This window comes from Nelumbo nucifera, chromosome 1, assembly GCF_055504915.1.
Source record: "Nelumbo nucifera cultivar China Antique chromosome 1, China Antique-T2T, whole genome shotgun sequence".
NCBI lineage: Eukaryota > Viridiplantae > Streptophyta > Magnoliopsida > Proteales > Nelumbonaceae > Nelumbo > Nelumbo nucifera.
In genome coordinates, this window is record NC_142649.1 from 96,319,642 (window position 1) to 96,346,514 (window position 26,873).

At 34.6% G+C, this 26,873-nt stretch overlaps 1 protein-coding gene and 1 long non-coding RNA gene across 2 annotated transcripts; one reads left to right on the forward strand and one right to left on the reverse strand.

The window, feature by feature from the left end:
- Positions 1 to 9,566: 9,566 nt before the first annotated feature.
- On the forward strand, positions 9,567 to 14,606 carry LOC104605592 (uncharacterized). Its single transcript, XM_010270422.3, has 11 exons — positions 9,567 to 9,971; positions 10,125 to 10,211; positions 10,744 to 10,848; positions 10,955 to 11,071; positions 11,319 to 11,861; positions 11,964 to 12,334; positions 12,421 to 12,520; positions 12,708 to 12,767; positions 13,581 to 13,664; positions 13,829 to 13,945; positions 14,093 to 14,606. Exons 2-11 carry the CDS (start codon positions 10,152 to 10,154, stop codon positions 14,393 to 14,395), a joined length of 1,860 nt encoding a protein of 619 aa, XP_010268724.1. The 5' UTR covers positions 9,567 to 9,971; positions 10,125 to 10,151; the 3' UTR covers positions 14,396 to 14,606.
- On the reverse strand, positions 10,868 to 25,325 carry LOC104605591 (uncharacterized). The gene is made up of 3 exons (XR_736652.3): positions 24,254 to 25,325; positions 14,929 to 15,140; positions 10,868 to 11,728 (listed from the first exon to the last, which is right to left on the reverse strand). It is a non-coding gene; the product is annotated as an uncharacterized LOC104605591 (long non-coding RNA).
- Between the last annotated feature and the right edge of the window lie 1,548 nt (positions 25,326 to 26,873).

A 26,873-nucleotide genomic window follows, 5' to 3' on the forward strand; every position in this document is an offset into this window, starting at 1 on the left:
GTTAATTAATAAAGTTAGGACTTTAAGTAAGTAAATGAAATAAATTGAATTAAAACTTATTTATTTTTAAAATTATGTAATTATGTTGTCATTAATTAACTAAGCAGTTTAGTATTTGAAAAATAGTGAAAAGATCAATTGTATGGGTCATTGGCTTGACCCTCATTTGTCTTTAAACAGGTAAATATTAACCTAGAATGGAAACAATATATGTGATATAGATAGTTGTGTTACTGAGTTGGGTTGACCTCGTGTTAGTTGCTAAACAGGTCAAATGGATCCAAAATATTCATCTCCTTCACCCGTATATTTAAAAACAATATATTTAGTAGAATTTTTTTTTACCAAAGTAAAATTGTGATATAAATCCTATACGATTAGAGAAAGGTCTAATATGATTGACAACCAAATGTGTGCTAGTAAGGACATTGGAATCTGGTGATAGAGTCAAACCATGGTTTTTAAAGCCAGACCGGATCGGATGATCGGACTGGAAAAATTGGAAATCGGTCAGGTGATCGTTCTGTTTTCCTCAAAAATCGGATTTTCTCCTAAAACATTGATTTTGGTCAGTAAACCGCTAAATCAGGCAGTTAATTGTTTGAATGGTTTTGACCGTTTTTATTTTTTAAAATTTTTAATTTTTTTTTCTCAGAATGGACCGAGCGTTCGGTTCGAACCGTCAGATCGTTCGACCTGATAACTGAACCCCTGACCGGTTCGGTCTCGGGGTCAATTTTAAAAACCATGAGTGAAACAAATGGAAAAATGTTGAAAATAACATCATAGTATACAACAATACAAAATGCCTTTATACCGGTTTTAGTAATTTTTTTCTAAAAAATAATAAAAATTAACAAAAAAGGAAAATCACGGATTCGTAAAAAGAATGTCTAAGGATTTGATTTGGAAAACCAAATCTTACTCAGTAGGACACTATTATGGCCTTATGAGAAAGTGGAGAGATTATAAGGGAATTGGAGATAATTTAAAAGTTCTTATAAATAAAATATGTAAATAGGTGGGACCCTAAAGGGAGAGGATGAATAAGAATTAGAGATACTTTATGACAGAATAATGAGTTCTTTTATTTTTGAGATATAATTGGAGGAGAGAATAGAGGGAAATTGAAATATTTATTGCTTGTTTGTAAAAATGATATAAAATCAAAAATCAAAAAAAGAAAAACAGACATTTCAATTTAAAATAAAACTATTTGAGTGATTGGGGTGCATTTTCTTTTATTTTTTAAGCCTAACCAGGCAATTTGGGTCCCATTACATATCCAAAACGCATCGTTTCTCAATTCAAATTGGAGAGATAATTAATAAGATCCAATTTAATTTTTTTTTAAATCAAATAAAAGAAACTAACTGAGAAGGCAGAAGCCATCCAAGACTTTTCAGATAAGTAATACCAAATAAAATACACATATAACTGCTTGCCGGCTTGCCCCATATTATAATATTATATAGTAGTAGTCAGTAGCCACTATACATATATTTTGATATATAAAAAAGATAATAAAACAAAGTGCCTCATGTCTCTCACCTCAGCTGTATCTATATGTGTATCTCAAATTCTTATATCTCAATCTCCCCATTCACCATTATTTAGTACGAATTAGGTACCACTGTCCAAGCCCCAAAAACAAGAGACAAGAATACGTGTAGAATCTTCTGGATGTTCATAGATCTTCTTTTTTCTTTATTTTATAGTTTGACAGACGACCAACTACCAACTATGACGTCCGGCAGATTCCAGGAATCGAGGCCAAAGCATTAGGATCTAATTAGTTTGTGGTCGAAATTGGAATCAAAATTCTTCAGAATCAAAATTGTTATATGGTCTATTTCTATAGTTTGTTTGATTCAGATAGGAATTGAAATAGAAATTTATAATTGGAATGAGATTTCATTTTCTAAGAGAGGAGGAGGAAATGGCTATTTCCTCAAATGGGGGAATGCCATTTCACTAGGAATGGGATGGGATTCTAATTCCGTCCAACTAAATAGTTGGAACCGTTTGATTCAAACCCCTATTACCGTGAACCAAATGGGATCTTATTGTTATATGATATCTCTAAGTATATCATTTTGAAGTATAATGTGTGCACATATTTATATATATACTAGTAAATGTGAATGTGTAGATGCAACACAATTTTAAACAATAATAATAATTTTAATATCCTTATTATCCGGTTTATACCCATGAAACAAAAATAAACAAATAGAATGTGTTGGTGGATTTAATTCTTTTATTATAATTTCTTTTTTGGACATGTGCATAGAAGACCACTAATTATGCTAATTAAAAGAAGTGACTTGTTACACATTGAAGGGGCTAAAAGAGCTCATGGTAGAACAAAAAGAACATGGGTAAAAGTAGTAAGAAATGATTTAAGCACTAATAATTTAACAGTGATATGGCATTGAATGAAACGGATTAGCAAAACAGGATTCATGTTATCGACCCTATATAGTTGTGAGATAAGGCATGGATGATGATGATATTTCCATTGTTAATAAAGTTCTTATTTATCATATTTATTTTTTTAATATGATAAATATGTAATGCCAAATATGTGTACAGATTTTCTACAATTTTTATTTTATTTTCTATATTTTCTTATTTCTATATACTTTTTAAGTTTTTATTTTATGACATCTTTGGTTGACTCACAATTAAATTTTCATTTACATTTTTTTTTTATTTTTGAGTGTCTTAAATTCTCATTTACATTTCCATAATTAATTATAAAAATAATTCTTATTTATCACATTTATCCTTGTTTAATATGATAAATGTATAATATTTAAGATGTGTCAAATTTGTTTATAAACTTTCTATATTTTTGTAGTTTTTTGTATTTCTATATAATTTTAATTATTATTATTATTCTTATTATTTAATTATGACATCTTTTGTTGACCCATTTTACTTAAACAATTAGATCATCGACCGACCACTTAGATGGAAAAATAGTTTTCTTTTTGAGTTAATTTTAATTTTTTATTCTACTTATATCATTAACAAAAATAATTCTTATTTATTACACTTATTTTTGTTTAACAAAATAAATGCATAACATGAAAGGCATACCCAAATATTTTCAATAATTTTTTATTGTATTTTTTATGTTTTTATCTTTTTAAAATTTTTATTGTTTAATTCTGAAATCATGGGTTGACTTGTTTGACCTAAAAGGTTTAACCATTGACCTACCACCAGAGTAGAAAAAAAATGGTTTCATTTATGGGTTGATTTTAAATTTTGTAGTTTATTTTCATCATTAGTGATACTTCTTTTTTATCACACTGATTTTTGTTATATATATATATAGAGAGAGAGAGAGAGATGTATCCAAACTTTTATTATTTAACTATAACTTCATTGGTTACCCATTTTGACATGAATGGTTGAACTATTTACCCCCTCCTGCATAGAAAAAATAGTTCCATTTTTAAGTTAGTTTTAAATGAATAGGTTTTTTATTTTCAAAATTATTGGATATAGTTTTTTTTTTGTTGCAAAATCATTGGATATAGATTTAATTAGTAAAATTTATTGGTGATAAACAAAATACTTAAAATATTGGATATAGTGATAAGGAAGCCGAGTTAATACCTTACATAGTGGTGGCAATTGGGCGGGTTGGGTTGGGTTTGGTTTGGGTTGAGTTTCAACCTAGCCCATTTAACCCGCCAACCCGTTAATGACCCAATTATGTAAAATTAAATGGGTTGGGTTTAGCCCAAACCTGTTTTAACCCAATCCAACCCGCCCAAACCCATTAATCTTATATTTATGTACTTAAAACAAAAAACTAACTCCATCCAAATAAATAAGTTGGTTATAGCTTAGTGGTAATAGTAGTTGTTATTTACATAGGTGGTGAAAGTTTAAATCACATTACATGCATTATTTTTACACAAGCAACAAAGCCATTTAACTATGTTCGGGCTTCGGATTTAACAAACCACTTAGATTCAAACCGGTCATATCAACTTGAACTATCTAATTGGATTGTCTTTGAGCTAATCACATCAAGAGTGGTTGAACTGTTTAGATCTGGACCAGTCTAGCCGGACCAGGTCCTGACTAAACTGGTTCAGACCGGACCGAGTCGGATTCGGGTTAGTCCCAGGCCAGAGGCTCCAAAGGATCTAGGTCAGCTAGCATTGTTGACCCGTGACTGGTTCGGGTTGGGTTGTATGGGTAAGACCCGAACCGGGTAAAGCAAGTGGGGTACTTTACCCGGTCCGACCCACTTCGAATTTGGGTCGACCTAGATCAGCTTGTGTCGAGTCGGGCCAGGTTGTGTGAATAATGTTTGGACCGGACATCCCAAACCGGGTAAAGCAAGCGATACCAAGCTATCCCGTTTGAGGTCTATTTCAAATTCGAGTTGACCCGGATTGGTATATGTTGGATTGGGTCAAACTGCATTTTAACTGAACCGGACTTGGGTGAAATTGATTTGGATTTATGTTGAGTGAAGTGTGTTGATTCAAGACAACTAAATTTAGTCAACAATTAATAGAAAATTAATGTATTAATTATAAATTATTTAATTCAAATGGAAAAAAAAATGCTAAGGAATTAATACTTATGTTTGTAATGGTTAACCCAACAGTTGTCCACAACCCAACCCAACCCAACCCATTTAAATGGGTGGGTTGGGTGATGGGTTGATCACACAACTCGCCAAGTAAATGGGCAGATTGGGTGGGTTAGATTCAGGGTGAGTTGGGCGGGTTCAACGGATTGGGTGAAAAATTACCACTCCTAACCTTACATATAGGACTTAATGAGAGAGAATTGAATGAAATGAGAACTAGTAGTTCTAATTATATTTTATGCCCTCATAGTTAGAGAAAATTCACATGGCATTTTAATAAAAAAAATCGGAAAGCTCATTTATTTAATATAACAAGATTCAATAAGGGGGAATGATAGTTAATACCTTGAATATTGGACTTAATGATAGGGAATGGAGTGGATTTAAAAGTAGTATAAAAAAATTACATTTCTTTTCCGTTACAATGAAAAAGGACCAAAGTAAAAAATAAGGATATTTCAGTCAATACAAATTCTACAATTCAGACCTCATTCTTACTTTTAATAGTACTATAGATATAGTAGATAATAGGTAAAGCTAAACCCACCCCAAGCATTCATTCGGTTGGGTTAAGATTGAGAATATTGGGTGTTAGGTTGAATTAGAATTAGGGTTAGGGTTGAGGTTTTAATGTAATTAATTTGGTTAAGATTGACCTCCACCCAAATTAACCGAATTTGGATCTGGGCTCAGCATAGCGTCCCAACAGGCATGGGAACATCTTGTCAGGGAAGACAAGGGAGATATTCCCTATTCTATGCCATGGCTGCAATGACTGCTCGGACCGGTTGTTGGGACCAGACCCCATCTAGAATTAAATTGGCCCAAGTTACATCCTATTAGTGGACTTTGGATCTTCTGCCCATAATAAAACTCTGCTCATGTTTATCCATAAATTAATTAAAAATAACCAAAATATTATATTTTATTAATAAAAGGCATCAGGATTGAGTTAAACAATTAATATTGTATAATATTAATAAAATGAATTAAAATAACTTTGATGTGACTTGAATGTATATGAAATTAAATAACTTCGTCAATAAATTAATATTAATATTATATAAATATATGTATATACATACTAATATTATTGGACAAATCATAATCAGGTGGGATTGGGATGAATCTATATCGGATTCGATTATAAATGGATCTAATTTTGAAATTCAAATGTGGATTAATGTATCTGATTTTGAACTTGAACTTGGACAATCGGAAATAACTGACAGTCCTTTTTAAAATTGGCATGTTGGAAACAGAAATAGTTTTACGTCCTGCGTGATAAGTCACTAGTTTAATCATATTGGTCAAACAATCAATTTCTAATGTCATAACTCATAATAATATAATAAAAATATCAAAATTACATAAAATATAAAAAACATGAATTAATGTTTTTTTTTTCTGACAAACAGTTTGATGGTAAAGTGAAGCATGAGAGCATAGTATCTGACGGCACATTGAGAATATCTTCTGTACTTATATTAAATTTATGGAAAGATGTAGACTATGTCTAACTTGATGCATTGCTCTCTTCAATAAATCTTACTTCCAATGAACCTGGAATTATAGCAAGGTGATAATACCTTAAAACTTAAAGCACTTACTAATATTAAAGCTTAATAAAGCTGGTTTGCGTGAAGGGATGATGTTTAATTAGTAAACGAGGACAGATCCCAAGATTAAAGGGTCCCTAAAATTGCACCAAACGTTTAATTAGTTGACTTAAAAAGGAAGCGCTCCTTTCAATGTTGACTCTTTCCTCTTTTCCTCTATAATCCAAAAGAATGTAATAACCAATGAATTGAATTCAGTGGACCGGCAACCGCAGACGAAGTCTCAGTTCTGACTCTGCGAGGCGAGGCCACATCTTTAAAGGCATATCCAACACTTTCCAACTCTTCTCTTCCGTTAACAGTTAAAGAAGATTTTTTTTTTTTCATTCTTTTTCTTCTTCTTCTTCATTTTATCTGAATTTTTGTTGGTCCTCATAATACGATGAGGGTCCCCTCACCTTTAATTTCTTTTAGTTGAAGATAAATAATTGTACGAAGAATTAGTACTAATTAAATTTTCTCCTGTACTGTCAAAATACGTCCCACCGCAATTAACGAGGAAGGGAAAATTACACTAAAAGCCAGGATTCGAAGGGGCTTAACAGCTAGGCGAGCTCCCCACCCAAACGGCAAAGGAAAAAGAGGGATCGTAATTTATAATAATGCGTGCTCAATCCAAAAGCGATGTACAGAAATAGAAGCATTTCATCTCAAATTCTCATGTCCCCCCCGGTCCATAAATTCATAATGCGTGCTCCTCCAATACTCCCTCCACTCTTTTTCACTCCTCCTTGCTTGTACGAAATACAAATCGTATGGTAGAGTGTAGATCCATCCGTTTGGACTTAGGAGTTCAATCCAAAAGCTCTATTTCTACAATTACAAGGCTTCATTTTGCTTACATCCCTAATCCCTTTCATGATGAGTTGGACCCTGTTCAGGCTCTGCATTCATTGGGCAATTCCGCGGCCCCATCCTTACATCCCTGCCCACAAGACCCTATTGCCATATATTGGGAACATCTCCCAATGAATAACATCAGAGACATTTCCAATGCATACATACTTCATGCTTGTTGTGCCTCACTCTTGTGAGTTTAGAAAGAGAAGTGGATAAGAATTTACGGCTTCAACTTATTCCAAATCTCTTGTACCAGTCCAAATTGAAATCAATTTGGATGAATTAAACAGACCAATAAGATATATTGAAGTGGACCAATTCAGACTTAATGGTCTAAAGCATTTATTAGATTGGATTGGACTTGGTCTATTGGTGTTGGATTTCTATTGATATTGGATTGGATCAGGTTGAATAAATATCGAGTCCATTGATAAGGTTTAGATTAGAACAAATCTAAATTATAATCAATTTAAACATGGGAAATTGTCTAAAGCTCATCATGAGTTTTCACCATTTCTCTTGAGGCTCAGTTCGGAAGGAGTACAAATGCAAATATGTACAGTACTTTTACTGTACATATTTGCATTTGTACTCCTTCCAAACTGAGCCTAAATTCACCATAACTTTTTGAAATGTCTAAAACTCACCATGTCACTAACTTGATGTTAAACAGACTAACGAGAGTTAATATATTACCATTTTACCCTTCATAGAAAAATATAAAATACATACCTATATATTTTAATATTTTAACTACAAAAACATGAAAAAAAGGGAAAATATTCAAAAAATATTTTCAAATATAAAATACATAAAAACATAGAAATTACAAAAAAAAAACTATACAAATTGAAAAACAAAATCAGAAAATAAAAATTGTAGAAAAAACACCTAAAATTATAGAAAAACATAAAAATTGTAAATAAATAACAAAAAGATACAGAAAAATTTATAGATTAATGTAGAAAATGGAAAAATGTAAAAAAACAGAAATTATAAAAAAACATTGGAAATTATAACAAAACACTAAAAATTCAAAAAAAAACAAGAAAATTGAAAACTGAAAAAGACAAAAAACTCAAAAAATATAAAGATTGGATAAAAAAAGAATTGCAAATATACATATAATGATAAAGGTTCAAAAATTATATATTATAGAAAAAGTAAAAAACACAAGAAAGTGATAAAATTTTCAAAAAGATAATAAGGACCTACACAAAAATACATAAAATGATGAAAATTTAAAAATATCAACTAAAAAAAGAAAAAATTAAAAAAATGATATTTTTTAAAATTATATATTTTAGAAAAAATAAAAAATTACAAACAAACTAATAAAATGATAAAATTTTTCAAAAAATAAACAAAATTGAATCCAAAGATTATTGCAACAAAATTTCAAAAAAAAAAAAAATTCAGACAATAGGATAAAAATTTACAAAAATATTTCTTTTGCATAAATTTGTAGAACCCTCGATGGCGATTTACGTTCCAGATTCAAAAGAATACATTGCAAATGCTTCAAAACATCAAAAATCTTTGAAATTTCTGATTGTCTTCTTTCAAATCTTCAAACAGTTTTGTGCGGCAGCGACCTTCAAACAAAAACGAGAGAGAGAGAGAGAGAGAGAGAGAATGACCCTTTTCCCCTAATTCCCCATTCAAGGGTAATTTGGTCATGAAAATTGTTACTTATGCTGACATGATCATTTTGTTAAGAAACATTAACAGTGCACAAACGGAAAGTGAATTTTGAAAAATAAAACTCACTGACATGGGTTCCATGGACATTTTAAAAAATTGTCGTGAGTTTAAAGAAATGCTGAAAACTTGTTTGAGACAATTTCCCTTTAAACATATTGAACGGTCCAAAATAATCCAAAATATTCATTAGATTAATTTGGACGTAATCCATTTATAATGTATTCATATTGGACCGGATTGAATTGGACCAAAACTGATCCAATTGACACCCCTACCCACAATACACTACCTGTGTATTGGGAGGAGAGAGGGCAAATGGACAAGCACATTCACATTTAACAGTGGACCATAAGAAGAAGAAGAAGATTCATTTCATGATCAACCATCCACCACCACCTGAGTGTTGAGTGCTGAGGCTGAGTGAGTAGTGAGGAATGGCGCCTGACTGTGATTGGTACACACGGTCCACAGTTGGCTCCACGCCAACCTAGAGACAGATGTATGCTCTGCTTTATGCGACTCCACGTGCAAGCATTGCTCGTGCCAACAACCAACAACATGACCCCATTCCTAAAATACCCCTCCCTTTCTACTAAAGTCCTAAGTCCTACCATGTAATTAGTATGGTAATATGATCATCCCTTCTTCCCTCCATTTACAAAAGCTTAGTTGGAAGCCATGTGACTGGGGGCAGCTTTTTGTGTTTATTTTTTTATCTTTTTGTGAGTAGTATTGATTATCAATTTATCATCCCATTATTCCCATTTTCCCATTACAGACTTCAAGCTTATTATTGGCTCCAAACCTCCACAACTCGGCCCCAACCCACATCCCATGCTTTGAGTTTTTGACTGAACTCGTCACCCACCTCTCTCTCTCTCTCTCTCTCTAAACGCTTTTTTAAACGCTTCCGGTTTACAATTTACGGAGAAGACACACACAATCTCTGGCTCTGTCCTCGGTCTCTCTCAAAACGCTTTTTAAGCTTCTAATTTTCATTTCTTTAACCTTCTTCTTCTACTTCTGTCTGGCTTCCTTCCATGACGTTTAGCTCGAAATCTCGTCGTCTTCTCCTGTGGTTTTTGTCGTTTTGTTTCACCTCGATCGAGGGATGCAGGGATTAGTATTTGGGATGTTGCATTCAACTTTCCCGCTCTCGAAAAAATAATGAAAATTTTCTCAAGGTCTCTCTTCTCTTCTCCGTCTTTGTTTCCAATTTCCATGCCTTTCCTACCACTTTTTTTTTTTTTCGTTCTATCTCTGGATTCTTTTTTCTTAAACAGCTATTTTTCAGTTATTGACTTATTGCTGCTATTGTTGCTTTTACTTCCTCTCAGTGCTATCTCGTTCATCAGAAAGTAAAAATGAATACCAGAGTCCGGACGACGTCGCAGACCATGAAAGCTCCAATGAAACATGAAAAAGTAAGCTCCATTGATGAATATCCGAACTGAGCCTCTGTTTCTTATTGAAATACATGGTCGCTTTTGTACTGGGGAATCTCTAGACCGTAAAATCTCTTCTCAGAATTGATAAGTAGCTAGCACCGGGGAAATTCCGTTTTGGGTTTCTGATTTTTCTATGAATATTGATTCATCTTTGGTGGAGAGATTTCATAAGGTTAAACCTCAGAGAAAAAATGAAAAGTATGCATCTATGAAGAAAATACCACATTGGTTTCCAAATTTTTGGAAATTTGGCTCCTTTCTTAAACTATCCTTTTCTTCTTGATGGAAATGTTCTCTTCAGTCTTCACTTCCTATATGTATTTTTTCCTTTAAAAAGTAAAAGCTGAGTTTTTTCTTTACCTTGTTCTTGTTCATGCTGATTGTAAAATCTACTTTGACCTGTAATCAAATAATCAAAATAGGATGGTTTCACCATTTTTTTTTTCTTCCCAGAAGCAATGGGAGAGTGATCAATCGTTTCTCTTTTCTTTTTATTTGATTTTTGAAGAAGGAGAAGATGGAATTTCAGGAGAACAGATTAATGGATTCCCAGAAAGCAACTACAAGTAGACGTCACTCAAGCAGAGAAAGGAAAATGGTGTTACTACAAGATGTATATATGCTTCCCTCTATAAACCAAAGATTGTTTAGATTTCATATAATCCTTTATTCTCTTTTGATTTCTGATTTGGGTCACTGTTCAAATTTCAAATTTGCAGGTTGATAAACTAAAAAAGAAGCTTAGGCATGAAGAGAATGTTCACAGAGCTCTGGAGAGAGCTTTCACAAGACCTTTAGGAGCTTTACCTCGTCTTCCTCCTTACCTTCCTCCATATGTTAGTACTCTTTATTAAATTAAATATCTTTTTCGTTTGCACTTGATCTCCTCTCCTCCCTCCTATAAGCCAGAATAAGAAATAATACTTATAGAACTAAATGAAGAAGGGCGAATGGCATTAGTGGAAAACATGCCGGAACAGAAAAATTCGAGGTGCACAGATAACTTCATGAACCAACATGAGAATAACCCAATATTTATTATCTGTGTGTCTCTACATGGCCTTTTGGTTTTCTCTATTGCAGACATTGGAGCTTCTTGCCGAGGTGGCTGTTTTGGAAGAGGAGGTTGTTCGGCTTGAAGAGCAGGTTTTGAATTTCAGACAAGGCCTCTATCAGGAAGCTGTCTACATATCATCCTCCAAGAAGAATACTGAGAGTCTGAAGGAACTCTGTGAGCCATACCCATGTCGCAATTCCAAACAGGAACAAGTCAAGGCTTCCTCTCAAGCTGAATGCAGTTTGGCGACCTCCATTGCAAGGATTTTACCCTCTGTCCTTGTCAATTCTTCGGCTTCAACTCAATTGGCTTCTGAGCCCATTCCCAATCGAACAGGGCATTGTGCTATTCGTTCCACAATTGAGAAACAACTCTCGAGGAGAACTCATTCATTTTCAGCTTTTCTGGAAGATGGGCGTGGAAAAGAGAATCAGTCCTGCACTAATTCAACAAAGAATAATAAGCAATCTCCAAAAGACACAGATGCTAAAGTCAAAACTCAAGTAAGGAGGCCACCCTCCATTGAGCATAGATCAGTAGATAAGCGTTTGGATCCTCTGAAGCTTCAGGTACGTTTTACCTATTTTCAATACAGAGAAGCCCTGGATGTCTTCCCCTACTACTACTACTACTACTACAATGAATTTGAATATGGGTTTCTGAATGTCCAGAGAGAATGTGGAGTCAATGACCAAGAGAGTGCTGAAGAGAGCAATTCAGTTATTCCCGAAGAAACAATACCAGGAGGCGGAAGTAGCAGTGCTAACAAAATTTCTGAGGACATTCTGAAGTGCCTGTCAAGCATTTTCTTAAGGATGAGCAGGCTCAAGAATAAGGGAATGGAATTTGATATTTTGCCTGCCTTTTCGGGATTAACATCTAATAGAAGTTCTGAAGAAATAGAGTTCATAGATCCTTATGATATTTGCTTGGAATTTGGAAAGAGAGATATTGGTCCATATAAACACCTATGTGTGATTGAAGTTAGTTCAATCGATCCAAATCGAACAACAAACTCTTTGTTTCTAATCCGGAGACTGAAGTAAGTTTTTGAACTCTAAATTAGATTGGTTTCTTTTACTCATGCCATAAAAAAGTGATCAGTAAAGATATTTTGTTAATTTTCAGGCTGCTCCTTGGAAGACTTGTGTCTGTCAACTTGCAGGGTCTTACCCATCAGCAGAAGCTTGCATTCTGGATCAACATATATAATTCCTGCATGATGAATGTACGAGCAAAAATGACTATAAATCAGAATTGACTTCTTTGTGTTAAGTAAAACTGTACAATTTTCATAAATGCTTTCTTTGTTATGTTCTTTTCTGCATGTTGCATTGTTCTGTGACGTCCATTTTACTCTTACCCATATTAAGTGGAGACAAGAAAAGGCTATTTACTGCTCCGTATTGGTTCAGGCTTTCCTCGAGTATGGGATACCTGAGAGTCCTCAGAAGGTTGTTGCATTGATGCAGAAGGTAAGAGTTATTCAGGACTCCTTTTTTCTTTCCATATTGTATGCTTCCTCATTTTCATTTATTATATATACTTCATTGTTTCTATTTAAATTACTGCTGTAACTCAAATTCTGATCACAATCTAAAATCCTTGTATCTTTTGCATTGTTGAGATCAATGAATGCAAATCTATGAGATTTATCTTCAGTACACCACCATAACTGAACATGCATAGACTAGATATGAGAATATGACCTCCAGCATGAGTTGCTCATGGAGGTTTACTTGGGAATATTTCTCTTTTATTCTGTTGAGAAAGGGGTTTCATGATTATTGATCACCAATCATGAAAATAGGAAAAAACAAAAAGTGGATTGGGAGGCAAAAAATGGAAAACTAATTATCCAAAGCCTCTGATTCTTCCTACAATTTGATTGTTTATCATCTATAATGGTTACACTTATCCAGCCTGTAGACAATTTCCTGGACTCTTATGACATATATCTTCATTGACATTGACATTGACACTCTAGAGGGATGCAAAGATACATGATATATGAAGTTCACTTCCCTTTTACTTGCTCAATGGATTCTTGAACTGTTGCCTATCCCAAATAAATAAGAAAGCACAAAGGAATAAATGACTATGGTCATCTGCATTTTTAACCAAATGCTACTGCTAGGATATATCATTTGGAGTTTCCAAATGAAGATGTGTGGTGTAAAAGACTTGGACCTTAGATTTCTTCTTGTTCAAGATGCTCAAACCTTAGATTTCTATACCAGTCTCAGCAAAAGCATACAATGATGCATCAATCTTTTTGTATCTATCAGGCAACAATAAATGTAGGTGGTCACTTGCTGAATGCGCTGACAATTGAGCATTTCATCCTGAGACTGCCTTACCACTCAAAACATGTAAGTTCTACTCAGTTTCAATTTCTTTTGTGTCTGTTCTGTAGCAGAGTAGAAAAGTGATCTTTCTTAGTTTCATTTTGTTTTGGTGGGATGGGGATTGTTCTCCAGATTAAGAGTATTTCTGGTGCTGATCAACTATCATTTTTCTTGTGATTTCTGATCAGACCTATACGAAAGGTACAAAAAATGATGAGATGACTACACGTAATATCTTTGGCCTGGAGTGGTCTGAACCCTTGGTTACATTTGCACTTTCCTGTGGAAGCTGGTCATCTCCTGCGGTAAGTTTGTTCACTTTACCATACTTTGCCTATGTTTCCTTCCCAATAATGAGAGAGAGAGAGGGAGAGAGTTCACTGGTGTGTTGTTTTTGGTTAAGATGATCTCTCTGCTACTTCTAATACAGAAGTAAATGTTGTCAAATGAAGGTGAGAGTGTACACAGCATCACAGGTTGAGAATGAGCTAGAAGCAGCTAAGAGGGATTACTTACAAGCAGCAGTCGGTATTTCAACATCAAACAAATTGGCTATCCCCAAACTGTTGGACTGGTATCTACTCGACTTTGCAAAGGACTTGGAGTCATTGCTGGATTGGTTGTGCCTCCAGCTACCTACTGAACTCAGGCAGGAAGCAGTTAAGTGCCTGGAAAGAGGGAGAAGAGAGCCTATTTCACAGGTAGTACAAGTGATTCCATATGAGTTCAGTTTCAGGTACCTACTACACCAATAAAAGATTTTTTCTTCCTCATGTAATATTCAGTCTAAACATTTTTTAAGGGCGTTGGGATGAAGAGTCTGTACACAGTTACACTGAATATAGAAAAAAAGCAAATATATAATTTATCCATCTGTATGTAATTGTTTTGGGTGTGGGGATCCCTTTATTGTATTTGTTTCTGGAAAAGAGCTTTACATGAAAAAAGGCCATTTCATTGAGTTCATTCTTGGTATTACCCATGGATTTTCAACTGTCTACTCTCTTAATTATGTATTAGGATTGACTGAAGAAAATAATAAATGGTGGTTGAGTCTTACATGGACTGGAAGGTTCATTTAAACAAACAAGAAAAGGGTCTAAGAATATAAAGAAGAGGAATTGAAGCTGACAAGCTGACAAGCAAACAAGAAATTGATAGCCAATGCAGTTCGGTTTGTCCCTCTTTAGGATGGTGTCGATGCAAGTTAATTGTTCACTTCCAGGTCATAAGCATAAGAAAACACTAATATGCAATCTGCATTGGTTTGAATTACATAGCATAATACCCATTGTTAAGCCCTTTGTATAGCTGTTTTGTTTGATGGCCCCTTATCAAAATGAAATCAAAAGGCTTTCCTTGCTTGGTGGTTGGGACCAACTGCAATTCTCTTGGTCCTCTACTCTTGAATGTTGGTAATGGGTGCCTTTCTTCATTGCAGTGCAAACAAAAAGGCCGCCAATGGACGAGGACATCAAATCTACACCATCCATGATCCAACTGCTAACAGTATACCAGGAAATAAATGAACAGTCATCAGTGTAGTAACATCTAATGATAGAGCACCTATAAATAGTCTCTAAACTCCAAAGATCCAAAAAGAACAAGAAAAAATGTTTACAAAAAAAAAAAAAAGAATGTCAGAGGGTGTTTCATGTTTGTCATTGATGCGTTTTTCTACCATTGCATTTAAATAAATTGCTATATCAGCATTTTAGCATAAAAGAAAGAAGTCTTTTTTTGTTAATACTTGAGTTGATAGATCATAAGACATGCTACAAAGCAACCGCGTTTGAGATTGTGGTTTTAGTTAGAGAACAAAGGAAATATTGCTTATAAATCAAATTGAGAAGACAATTCAACAGAACATTAAGCATTCAAAAGAACATAATGATTTAGGGTTTGTTTGGTTAGCGGAAAGAGGGGTTTGGAATCAGAATTGGAATGAACCATTTCAATTCCAACTGTTTTTTTTTTTTTTCTGGGACAACAATTCCAACCGTTTGATTGGGTGGAATGGGATTTCAATTCTCGTTCTTGGCAGAATGACATTCCCTCATTATTTGAGGTAATAACCATTCCGGCATCCCCCTTGAGAATGAGAATTTCATTCCAGCCGGCCAAAAAAAAAGTGACTAATCCCCAACCCTATTTCTCTTTACCCGACACCACCCGCTTTGGGAATCATGTATATTTTATTGAATTCGATCCTGATTCTTGAATCAACCAAACAGTCGGGGAATAGGCAATTCTAATTCTGATTACATGGGATTCCGATTCTAATTTTGATTCTGACCACGAACTTTATAGTTGATTTGGAAAATAAGGCCGAGTTTGGAAGGAGTATAAATGCAAATATGTAGAGTGCAAAACCTTATCGAGTTGAGATGGCGACAGATGACCCAAAGTCTAATGCTTTAACTGAAAGCAAGAAAACAAGTCCTGGACAGTGAAAAGTGAAAATGGTTTCTTTTGTCTCAGCCTCGAATAGTAGGAATAAGACTCAACAGAAGTTGATGAAATGCATTCTTATGTACATGCCTGTATGCATTTGGTTAGGCGGGTTACTCCAACCCATCCCAAACAGACTACGATTGGAAGGGGAAATATAAATCCTATTCCTACAAGAAATCCATATTTGGATTCAATCCCATTCAAGGACAGTGCTTCGTGGATAAGATTTCGAAACAAATGAAATCCAAATGGGACAGACTTTCTTTCTCATGGCGAAGTTCTGAAACTTACCTTGACATGAAATAACCTCATTGTACACGAGACCGAGAAAGGCCAAAAGAAGTGAATTATTGGAATGAAAAACATGACAGCTTTGCAAAGGTCCAATCCGCCAGACCAAATTCAAGCAAATCCTAATACTCAAAAATCTGGCTTTGTCGCATTCTCGAGAAGCTCTGGGGGGTTAAGGCAAGCAGAGTGGCCCTCTCACGCACTAGCACCATCCGTAAAAGCTATATGAAGTAAAGAGCAAGTGCTTTCCAAGTAGAGATCGCTATTTGGTGGGGGTATGATATACATACTAAAAACACAGCTAGGATGATTGTACTAAAAAATTGTTTTATAATAAAAAAAAAAAATTGCTTTGAAATTTAGGGGAAATTTAATTGTACGTTTTTCTTAAGTTATTTAAATTTAATATGAACCCATGATATGATGCTCGTGCATAACCATTCTATAAACCAAAGTGTTTTAATATGCGTATTGATGATTTAACAGAATTGATTACATTAATAAGTTGACATAGTTAAGTAGACATATAGATAGGGGACTAGTTTGATTGCCATATCTAAACAAAATCTTGCACTAGCAGCATGGTTGGGACCTTTTAGCAACCTAACCTTTTTTTTTCTTGGAACTTTCGACTTGAAAGAGAAAATAAATTTCCTGGGTTAAAAGTTTTGTATGATCGATATCACTTTGGTTCCATATATTTGTTTGCTTTGCAGGAAAACATTATACAAGAGTTTTTTTTTTCAGTATTTTGTTTGGTTGGGTAAAAAAATTTAAAGTTTTGAGATATATTTTTCTTACAGTTAGATATTGCCAGAAGACTTTTAGGCCATGTTTGAGAGTGCTTAAAAATAAGCCTGAAATAAGTGGTTATTTTTAAAAATAAGGGCTTATTTTTTAAGCCCAAATTTCTAGCTTTTTTTAAGGGATAAGTAGACTGCAATCTACCTCAGAAATCTGAAATTACAGCCCCCTCCTAGTCTACTAATTGCCCCTTTTTATGTGTCCATACAAAAAACACTTATTAAAATTTTTTTCTCCCATAATTGTCCTCGGTGGATTTTTAGAATACCAATTATACCCTTTTACAAAGACACTTTTATAAAAGTAATTTTCCAAAAGTAAAGTATTTTTTACAAAAACACTTATTAAAGTAGTTTTATGAATGCACTTTTACAAAAGTACTTTTATGAAAGCACTTTTATTAAATTACTTTTATAAAAGTATTTTTACGAAGCACTTTTATAATTATGAAAGTACTTTTATGAAAGAACTTTTATGAAATCGCTTTTACGAAATCACTTTTATAAAAATACTTTTATGGAAGTACTTTTATAAAAGCACTTCTATCAAAGTACTTTTATTCATTCACTTTGGATTGGATATTTTGAAATTTTGAAAGAAAATAAAGGACAAAAGAGTCACAATTGCTTATTTAAGTGCTCATTAGAGAAAAAGACCACCAAACACCCAATATAAAATAAGTGCATATTTTTTTAAAATAAGCACTTGAAAAAGTTGGGTGCCAAATGCAAATAAGTGCTTATTTGAATAAGCACATGTTTTTAAGCACTTATTTTTAACATAAGCACTCCCTAACATGGCCTTGATCTTTTATTTAATATAAGTTGCTCTACAAACCATTGACTTGGATTTCCTATTATCTTTTGTTTAACAAAATAAGGATCCATTAAAAACATCAATGATACATTATGCACCCTCCTTATAACATGAGCAGCATGCACATTCATTTTATTTACATAAACTAGAGATATGTTATCAAAAAATGTGATGAGGTGCTTGATATGTTCAATGAGGGGTAAGATTCTCTAACTGATGTTTCTATTGGCTTATTGAATGCATTCTAGGATAGCTTTTGCATAAGAAAAGAGAATGGCTGAGGTGAGGCCTTCGAGATCAAGCATCTCAGGCCTCTAATGATCGCCCAGAGTTCTGCTTCGCCTACTGTTGGAGGGAGATTCAAAATTTTTAAGAATCTCCTCTCTCTCTCTCCCCCTCTCTCTCTCTCCCCCCCTCTCTCTCTCTCTCTCTCTCTCCCTCCCTCCCTCCCTTTTTTTTTGCTTTAGTTGTCTTTTCTCTCTTTCACTCCTCTTACATGTACGTAAAAAAATCTTGTACTACATTGCTTGGGAAAAGACTTGGCTTGGAGTATATTACTAAGATTGCTCTCCCTATGGGTAAGGACCCATAGGAAGAGAGCAATAAATATATCTTTTACATGCATGTGAGGGGGGTTAGGGGTGCTTTTCACACACGCGCACAATGATCTGGCCGGGTCGGGGTGCGAGCGCGTGTGTATGTGTAAGTGTATGCATTGTTCTAGAGAGACACTTCTCTTTGAAAGGACATAGATGTGTCCATTCGGGTGACTGAGAACACTATAAATGGAGTGGTAGTCAACCTAGTGACATCCAACAAAAACAATCACAATTCTCTGCCTGTCTTATTTTCTTGAGCATTCTCTTTGGTGGTTCGCAAAGGCCTAGTAAGCGAGTGCTCGCCTACCAGACAAAAATCTTAAAACCGCATTTATGAAACTTATCTCTACTAACCCCATTATAAGTAGTCAATAGTTCTTGATTTCTCTAAGATTGGACATTTCAATGGAACTAACTATAAGCGTTGGAGACAACACATTCTTTTTGCCTTAGAACAATTAGGGGTAGCCTCTACTTTGATTGAACCAAACCCATTGAATATGGAAAAACCAACCCATTTTGTTGTTGTAGAACATTGGATCATTACTGACCACCTCTCCAAGAACCATATCCCGAATTGCCTATCCAATAAATTTTACAATGTTTAATGCTCCTACAAATTTGCCTATGAAATCTGGATTTCTTTAGACAATATATATGCTCTGGAAAATGTGGAAAATAAAAATTATGTCATTACCAATTTCTTGCACAAAGGAAAGCATGACATTATTAGACAAATTTATTGTTAGTTCTTTCATAGAGAAATTGCCACATATATGGAATGATTTCAAAACAAGTATGAAGCACAAGAGAAATGACACTACTTTGGACCAAGTAGTGGTCCAAATCAAAATAAAAGAAAAGAATAGAAAGAAAGATGATGAGAAAAATCAGATTTTCAAAACCAATCTAGTGGAGGAAATGACTATAAAATTCAAAAAGAATTTGAATGTGAAAAATGACTAGAAATTCAAGAAGGATTGTCATTACTGAAAGAAGAAAGACTTTGGGAAACCCAAAGTCAACTTAACTGAAGATGTCATTGCAGCAATGGTAATCGAGGAAAACATGGTTGATAAACCAAAGGAGTGGGTATTGGACATAGTGCTACCAAGCACATATGTGGAGATTGTAGCTCATTCTATGAGTATACAACTCAGACTGAAGGAGAGCAAGTCTTCATGGGAAACTCACGGACTTCGAAGGTCATTGGCAAAAGAAAGGTGCTCCTGAAACTGACTTCGGGAAAGATCCTAATACTGAATGATGTGCTACATGTGTTAGAAATCATGAGAAACTTGGTATCAGGTGTATTCCTCAACAAAATAGGACTGAAACTCACATTTGAAGCAGACAAAACTGTGTTAACTAACAATAATGTATTTATTGGAAACAGATGTAATGCTAGTAGATTATTTGTATTGAATATTTCTGATATTATTATGAATAAGAATGATTATTCTTTTGCTTATATTGTTAAATCTTTTGATATTTGGCATGCTAGACTTGGACATCGTAGTGCTCATTATTTAAAATGATTATGCAAGTTATAAATTTTGAATGCTCCTATTGATTTTACAAGTTTAAAATGTCAAGTGTGTAGAAGCAAAATTCACTAAAAACCTCGTAAAAGAGTAGAAAGAGAAACTGAATTACTGCATCTTATACATAGTGATTTAAGAGATCTTAAATTTCACGAAGCTAGAGGAGGAAAATGTATTATATAATCTTCATAGATGACTTCTCTCTAGATATGCAAAAGTAGTCTTACTTATATCAAAGGATGAAGCTAAACAAGATTTTATAACATATACAACTAAAGTAGAAAATCAGGGATTGAATATGATGGAGAAATAATCAGAAAATTTGTTGAAGATAATGGATTTATACATGAAACTACAACCCCTTATTAACCTGGATCTAATGGAGTAGCAGAAAGACTTAACAAAACATTAAAATAAATGATGAGTACTATGTTAATTAGTTTAGGTGCACTTCTGAATTTGTGGGGTGGGGGGAGGGGAAGCAATCCTAACAGCTTGTCACTTGCACAATAGGTCTTGTTTGCTATAGCATCCATATAAAAACTTGTGGTTCATCAAATGGACATAAAAACAACTTTCTTAAATGGAGAATTAGAAGAAGAAGTTTACATTAGGCAACCTGAATGCTTTATAGTGCTAGGACAGGAGAACAAAGTATATAAACTAATTAAGTTTTTGTATGTCTTAAATTAAGCTTCCAAACAATAGTATGAAAAGTTTGGTAATGTGTTAATGACAAATGGATATAGCAGAAATGATTTTGACAAATGCGTATATAGCAAGTTTGTAGATGATAAAAGAGTTATAATATGCCTATATGTTGATGATATACTGATAATGGGTACAAATGTGGACGTAGTAAAAGAAACAAAACAATTCTTAATGTCTAAATTTGATAAAAAGTTTGATGGTGCATTAATGACAAATGGATATAGCAGAAATGATTATGACAGATGCGTCTACAACAAGTTTCTAGATGATAAAAGAGTCATGATATGCCTATATGTTGATGATATGTTGATAATGGGTATAAGTATGAATGTCGTAAAAGAAACAAAATAGTTCTTAATGTTTAAATTTGATACTAAAGACATGGGTGGGGCTGATGTAACCTTAGGGATTAAAATCCATAAACAATAAGGAAACTATATCCTCTCTCAATCACACTATGTGGAAAATATACTTACAAAATTTGGACACTATGACTGTAAGCTTGTTAAGATACCTCTTGATTGCAGTATCTACTTAAGAAAACATGTAGGAGAACATTTTTTCACAAAAGGAGTATGCAAGCATAATTGAATCTATGTCATACTTAATGAACTACACAAGACTAGATATAGCAATAATGGTTGGAAAACTAAGTCAACATACTCATAATCACAGGAATGAACACTGCGAAGATTTAGTAAGACTGTTGAAATATTTAAAGGGAACCATAAACTATGGTTTGCATTATTTAGGTTTTCTTCTTTTTTAGAAGGCTTTATTGATGCAAATTGGATTTCAGATAGTATTTCCACTAGTGGGTATGTCTTTACCCTAGGAGGTGGAGCAGTTTCTTAGAAATTAGTAAAGCAGTTAGGGTTGTTCATAACAAAACCCAAACCGATCAAACCGACCAACTTGGTCTGATCCAACCCGAGTCGACTGGTTTTTCTTCAACACCGGTTGGTTTCAGGTTACAAAAAAACATAAACCGATGGTTTGGTTTTGATTTCGGTTTTCATGTGTGAAAATTGAAACCAAACTGACCTGAACCGACTTAGATATATATTATATATATAATATATTTTAGATATTATATATATATCTGATATATTTCAATTTTATTATATATTTTAGATATATATATATATATATATATTTGTGGAAATATATATATTTCAGCTTTATTTTGGAAATATACATATTATATATAAAATTTCAACTTTAATCCATCAAATCATTTTTAATTTCCAAGCATCCAGCCTTCGCTTCTTAGACTTGAATCCTTTATCGTTCGCACCGAGAGAATCATTCACAAAACCAACCCAAACTGACTCAAACCGGCGAGGTCGGTTTTACTTAGTACAAGGTCGGTTTCGATTTCATTTCTAAGTAAATCGACCAGGTCGGGTTGGTTGGAAAAATGCCAGTAAACTAACCTAACCCGACCCATGAACAACCCACTGTAATACAAGTTTGACAATGGAGGTCAAATTCATTGCATTAGAATTGGCAGGGTCTGAAGTAGAGTGGCTAAGGAACTTACTAGTAGATATACTAGGATGACAATTTTCCCCATCCTGATGGGGACCTGACTTCCCCGACCTCATCGGGTCGGGGATGTGGATTGTTTTGACTGGGTGGAGATAGGGATGGGGATCGAGGTCCTCGCCCAGCCCCGACCCCGATTATATATATATATATGTTATTTATATTAAATATACTATTATATTATTTATATTATAATATTTTATATATATCAAAACATATTTAAAATATTATTTATAATTTATAATTTATATTTATTTTAAGTAAATTTATTTTTCAAAAAAAAATACTGTTATCTAAAAACATTTTGGGGATTCGGGTCCCCGCGGGGAATCCATCCCCATTGGGGATCAGGGATGGAGGACAAATTTTATTCTCATTGGGGATGAGGTTAATTTGAAAATCGGGGTCGGGGATGGGGAATATGATCCCTGCCCCGAACCTACCCCATTGCCATTCCTAAGATATATCACTTTGGCCATGCTTGGTTCCATCTATATCTCTCCATTGCGATAGCTAAGTAGCGATAGCCAGATGTAAATGCCCAAATTGAGTTTGGTGTTCAGTTCATGGCTGAAGTACAGAGTCGCCACCCATCAATGCAAGGGACATGGGAGTGATGGGCCTCCCAAGTTCAAGAAGCAAAACAAGGCTCTCATGTACCCAAATTAAAGCTATTCTAGGTACCTTTTAGGGGAGAGAGAAAAGGTGTTTGGCACCCCTCCCATATTCAACATGTAGTACCACTCCCGTAATTAAGTAAAAAAAAAATAGAAGGGATTAAGCCAACAAGAATGAATAGTGAGTTTGCCTACCAAGATGATAATCATTGTGGGGTTACTTCCCAAGTGATTTAACCTTCTCATTCCCCGTTTGGATAAAAGAACCCCTTAAAGGAGCAAAGGAGTTGACAACTACATGTCATGCTTGCTCTTTATTCAAGGTCCCTCCTATTCCTACTAAGCAAATGGAATGGGACAAACCACAAGGGAGGTAATCCCCAACAAGAAACCTCATCTAATGCAACCCCAACATAAGATTAAAATAGAATAAAGAAGCAAGAATACAAAAAAAAATCAAATTTAACATAAAATAGGAAGTTAAAAAAATTGGGTTCTAACATTCCACACTTAATTCAAATATGCACAATTCATTTAACTATACAAAATCGAATTGGAATATTATGAATGGAATGATTTCAGCAATGATACCAATCCTACTTGAAGAAATACTAAAAGAACATAGGATATTGTCCGAAACAATCAACAAATATCTCTAATGATTTCTATACCTAATTACCAAGAGATTGACAAAAAATGCTAAACATCATCCAATCAACAAAATAAACCATGTTGAAATAAGAAACTACTTAGAGAATTAATAAAATTTAAGAGAATAAACATACAAACAAACAAGTAAATAATCCCAATGAGCATGTTCATTTATCCTAGACTAGGATGAGTTGAAAAACTATTAACTTGAATGGATTTTAGTGATGAAATTGATTCGAATCAAATTAAATAAATACTAAAAGACATAAGGTAATCATGAAAATTAACTAATAAACTATTCTAGTACTTCTAACACTAAATCACTATGAACATAAGTTGTTTTCAGCATTTTTTTGGTTCAAAACATGCCCAATAAACACTAACGGAACATGGAATGATCATTCAAATTTACTAATATGCTTTTCTAATAATTCCTACATCTAATCATCAAGAAATGAACTCAAGAAAAAAAAAATGCACAACACCATCTAATAATGGAGTAGTTCAATCCTGAAAGTTAAAGACAAAGATATAATACTAACAATAAAAAAAAAAAGAAAATGAGGTGGAAAATTCACCTCTATGTAGCCTTTGATCAAACACCTTGTAGAGTGGAGGATATTGAAATGTTAACAATCCTTCCTCGGGTTGTGCCTTGTTTGAACTGCAAATGGGTAGTTTGACTTGAGCTTCCTTTGAACTCTTCTTGCTTCTTCCCCTTTTCCTTCTCCTTTACAAGCCGAATGAAGAGTGGCTTGGATTTTAGTTTTTTTTTTGGGTGAGGTTCGAGATCTCTCCAACTGAATGGAAAAGTGAGGTTAGGGTTTAGGCAGGTCTCTAATGGAGGAAGGAGAAGAGGGTATGGGGGCTTAGGTTTTCGGTCTTTCTTGGAGTGGAGGGGAAAGGAAGGAAGTGGTGAAGGTAACGACTCGGCTGTAGGAATGGAGGCTAGGGTTTCACGTTTCTGGGGAAGGTGAGATTGAGAGAGGAAGAAAATGGAGCTGCTTGGGTGTTGAGGTCTAACCTCTTACCTGGCCGAGAGGATGGAGGCTCTCTTCTTTTTCTTCACTTTATCCTTCTTCTCTCTTCCTTCTTCTTGTGTCTTCTCCTCCTCCATCACATAGCTGAACTGAGATGTGTGCAGATTTTTTTGTTCATTTTCTCTCTTTTTTTGTTGAGGGATAGGATGGAAGGAAAATGGTTGAAGGTTAATGGTGGTTCAATGGCATTGGAGAAGAGGGAGGAGAGTTTTGTTGGATTTTGGGGAAGGTAGTAGTGAGAGGGATGGTTTTTTCTAGGGTTCCCGGAGGTTGGAGAGAAGAGGAGGAAGAAAATGGATAGGTTCGGTCGTTGGGCGAGAGGGAGAGAGATGGGAGCTTGAGTGCGATGGTTCTAGCCTTTGAGGAGAGAAGACTGAATGTGAGAGAATCCCCCCTTCAAAAAAGATGGTTCTTTCTTTTTTATCTAAAACTGAATTTGGAGAGGGGGGTTTGCTAGGTTGGTTCGGTTAGGGACCGGTTTAGTCTCATTAAAACCGAACTAGACTTAGTTTGGTTAGGCTTGGAACTGAATTGGAAAGGGTTTAGGGTTTAGTTTGGTTTGAGAAAGAATGGTTAGGGTTTTAGGATTTTGGGTAATACTCTCAAAATGATGGATGCTAAGATGATTCAGTTCCCATCTAATGGTTAGGAGGATTGCCACATATATTTTCTTTATTTTTCTTTTTCTCTCATGGGCTCTCCCTCCCTCGTTGATCGAATTTAAGAATAGGGGACAACAACATACCTTGAAAGGCTCCCCCTTGTCTCCCTTATTTATGGCTAAAATGTGGGAGATCTAAATTTAAAATTTAAACTTAAAATGTGAAATTTGAAAATCGAATTTGAGAGGTAAATATGGAGGAGGCGATTAGGGTTTTGAGATTTATGGTTTTTTGGAGTGTGGAAATGAAGGTTAGGCCAATCCTAGGATGGAGAAGCAAAGGGGGCTCAAATCTAGGGCTATGATTAATCTAGGGTTGTCAAGGAGACTAAATGATTTCCAGGAATGTATAGGGACTTAATTGAAAAATAGAGGGGGTTTCTTGCAATGAAAGGGAAAGTCTAAAGGGGTGTATGTGCAGGATTCAAGGGCTGAAATTAAAACTAAAGATGTTAGGCTTTATTACAAATAATGAGATCGCATGAATTGGAATCTTTATAGATAGAGGGGTAAAATGGGGAATTTTGTAACAAGATTTTCCAAAGGGGGTTCTAAGGTATCCAAAAAGGATAATGATGGGGTTTGATGGCCTCAAGGGGTGTGTCAAAGTGAGAAATCGTGATTTGGAATGTATCGAGCAATGTAGGTCGTCGAATTGGGATTTTTCCTGATGAAAGGTTAAAATGGTCATTTTGGGTGTAAAAAATGGAGGAGGGTTTATCCAAGTGTTTAGGAAGGTGATGACGTGGTCTAGGTGTATTGAAGGGTGTAGATCTTGAAATAGGAGAGTAGCGACCAATAAGAACCCTCAATTTAGAATCTTTATAGATGAGGGGTAAAATGGTCATTTTAAGGCCTAAAGTTTGATGGATCGACGATCAGGAGATTTTGATGGGGTTTGGGGATGTTATATGATGTGTGGCGATGGATATCTTGAATTTGGAGAGTATCGGACGATGATGATGGCTCATTTGGAATCTTTTTAAGCGAAAGGTATAATGGTCATTTTAGGGTATGGAATGTGATGGATCATCGATCGGGAGGTTTAGATGGGGTTTAGAGGTGTCAGATTATGTGTAACGATTGATATCTTAAATTTAGAGAGTATCGGATGATGAAAATGGCTTATTCGGAATCTCTTTAAGCGATGGGTAAAATGGTCATTTTAGGGTATGGAATGTGATGGATCATCGATCGGAAGGTTATGATGGGGTTTAGAGGTGTTGGGTGATGTGTAACGATTGATATCTTGAATTTAGAGAGTATTAGATGTCAAGGATGATCCATTTGGAATCTTTTTAAACGAAAGGTAAAATGGTCATTCTAGGGTCTAAAATGTGATGGATCATCAATTGGGAGGTTTTGATGAGGTTTGGTAGGTTTTGAAGGTCCTAGATGATGTGCCTCAATGAAGATCTTGGATTTGGAGAGTGACGACCAACGAGGATCGTCGATTTGGAATAATTTTGGATGAAGGTCAAAATGGGTGTTCTGAGG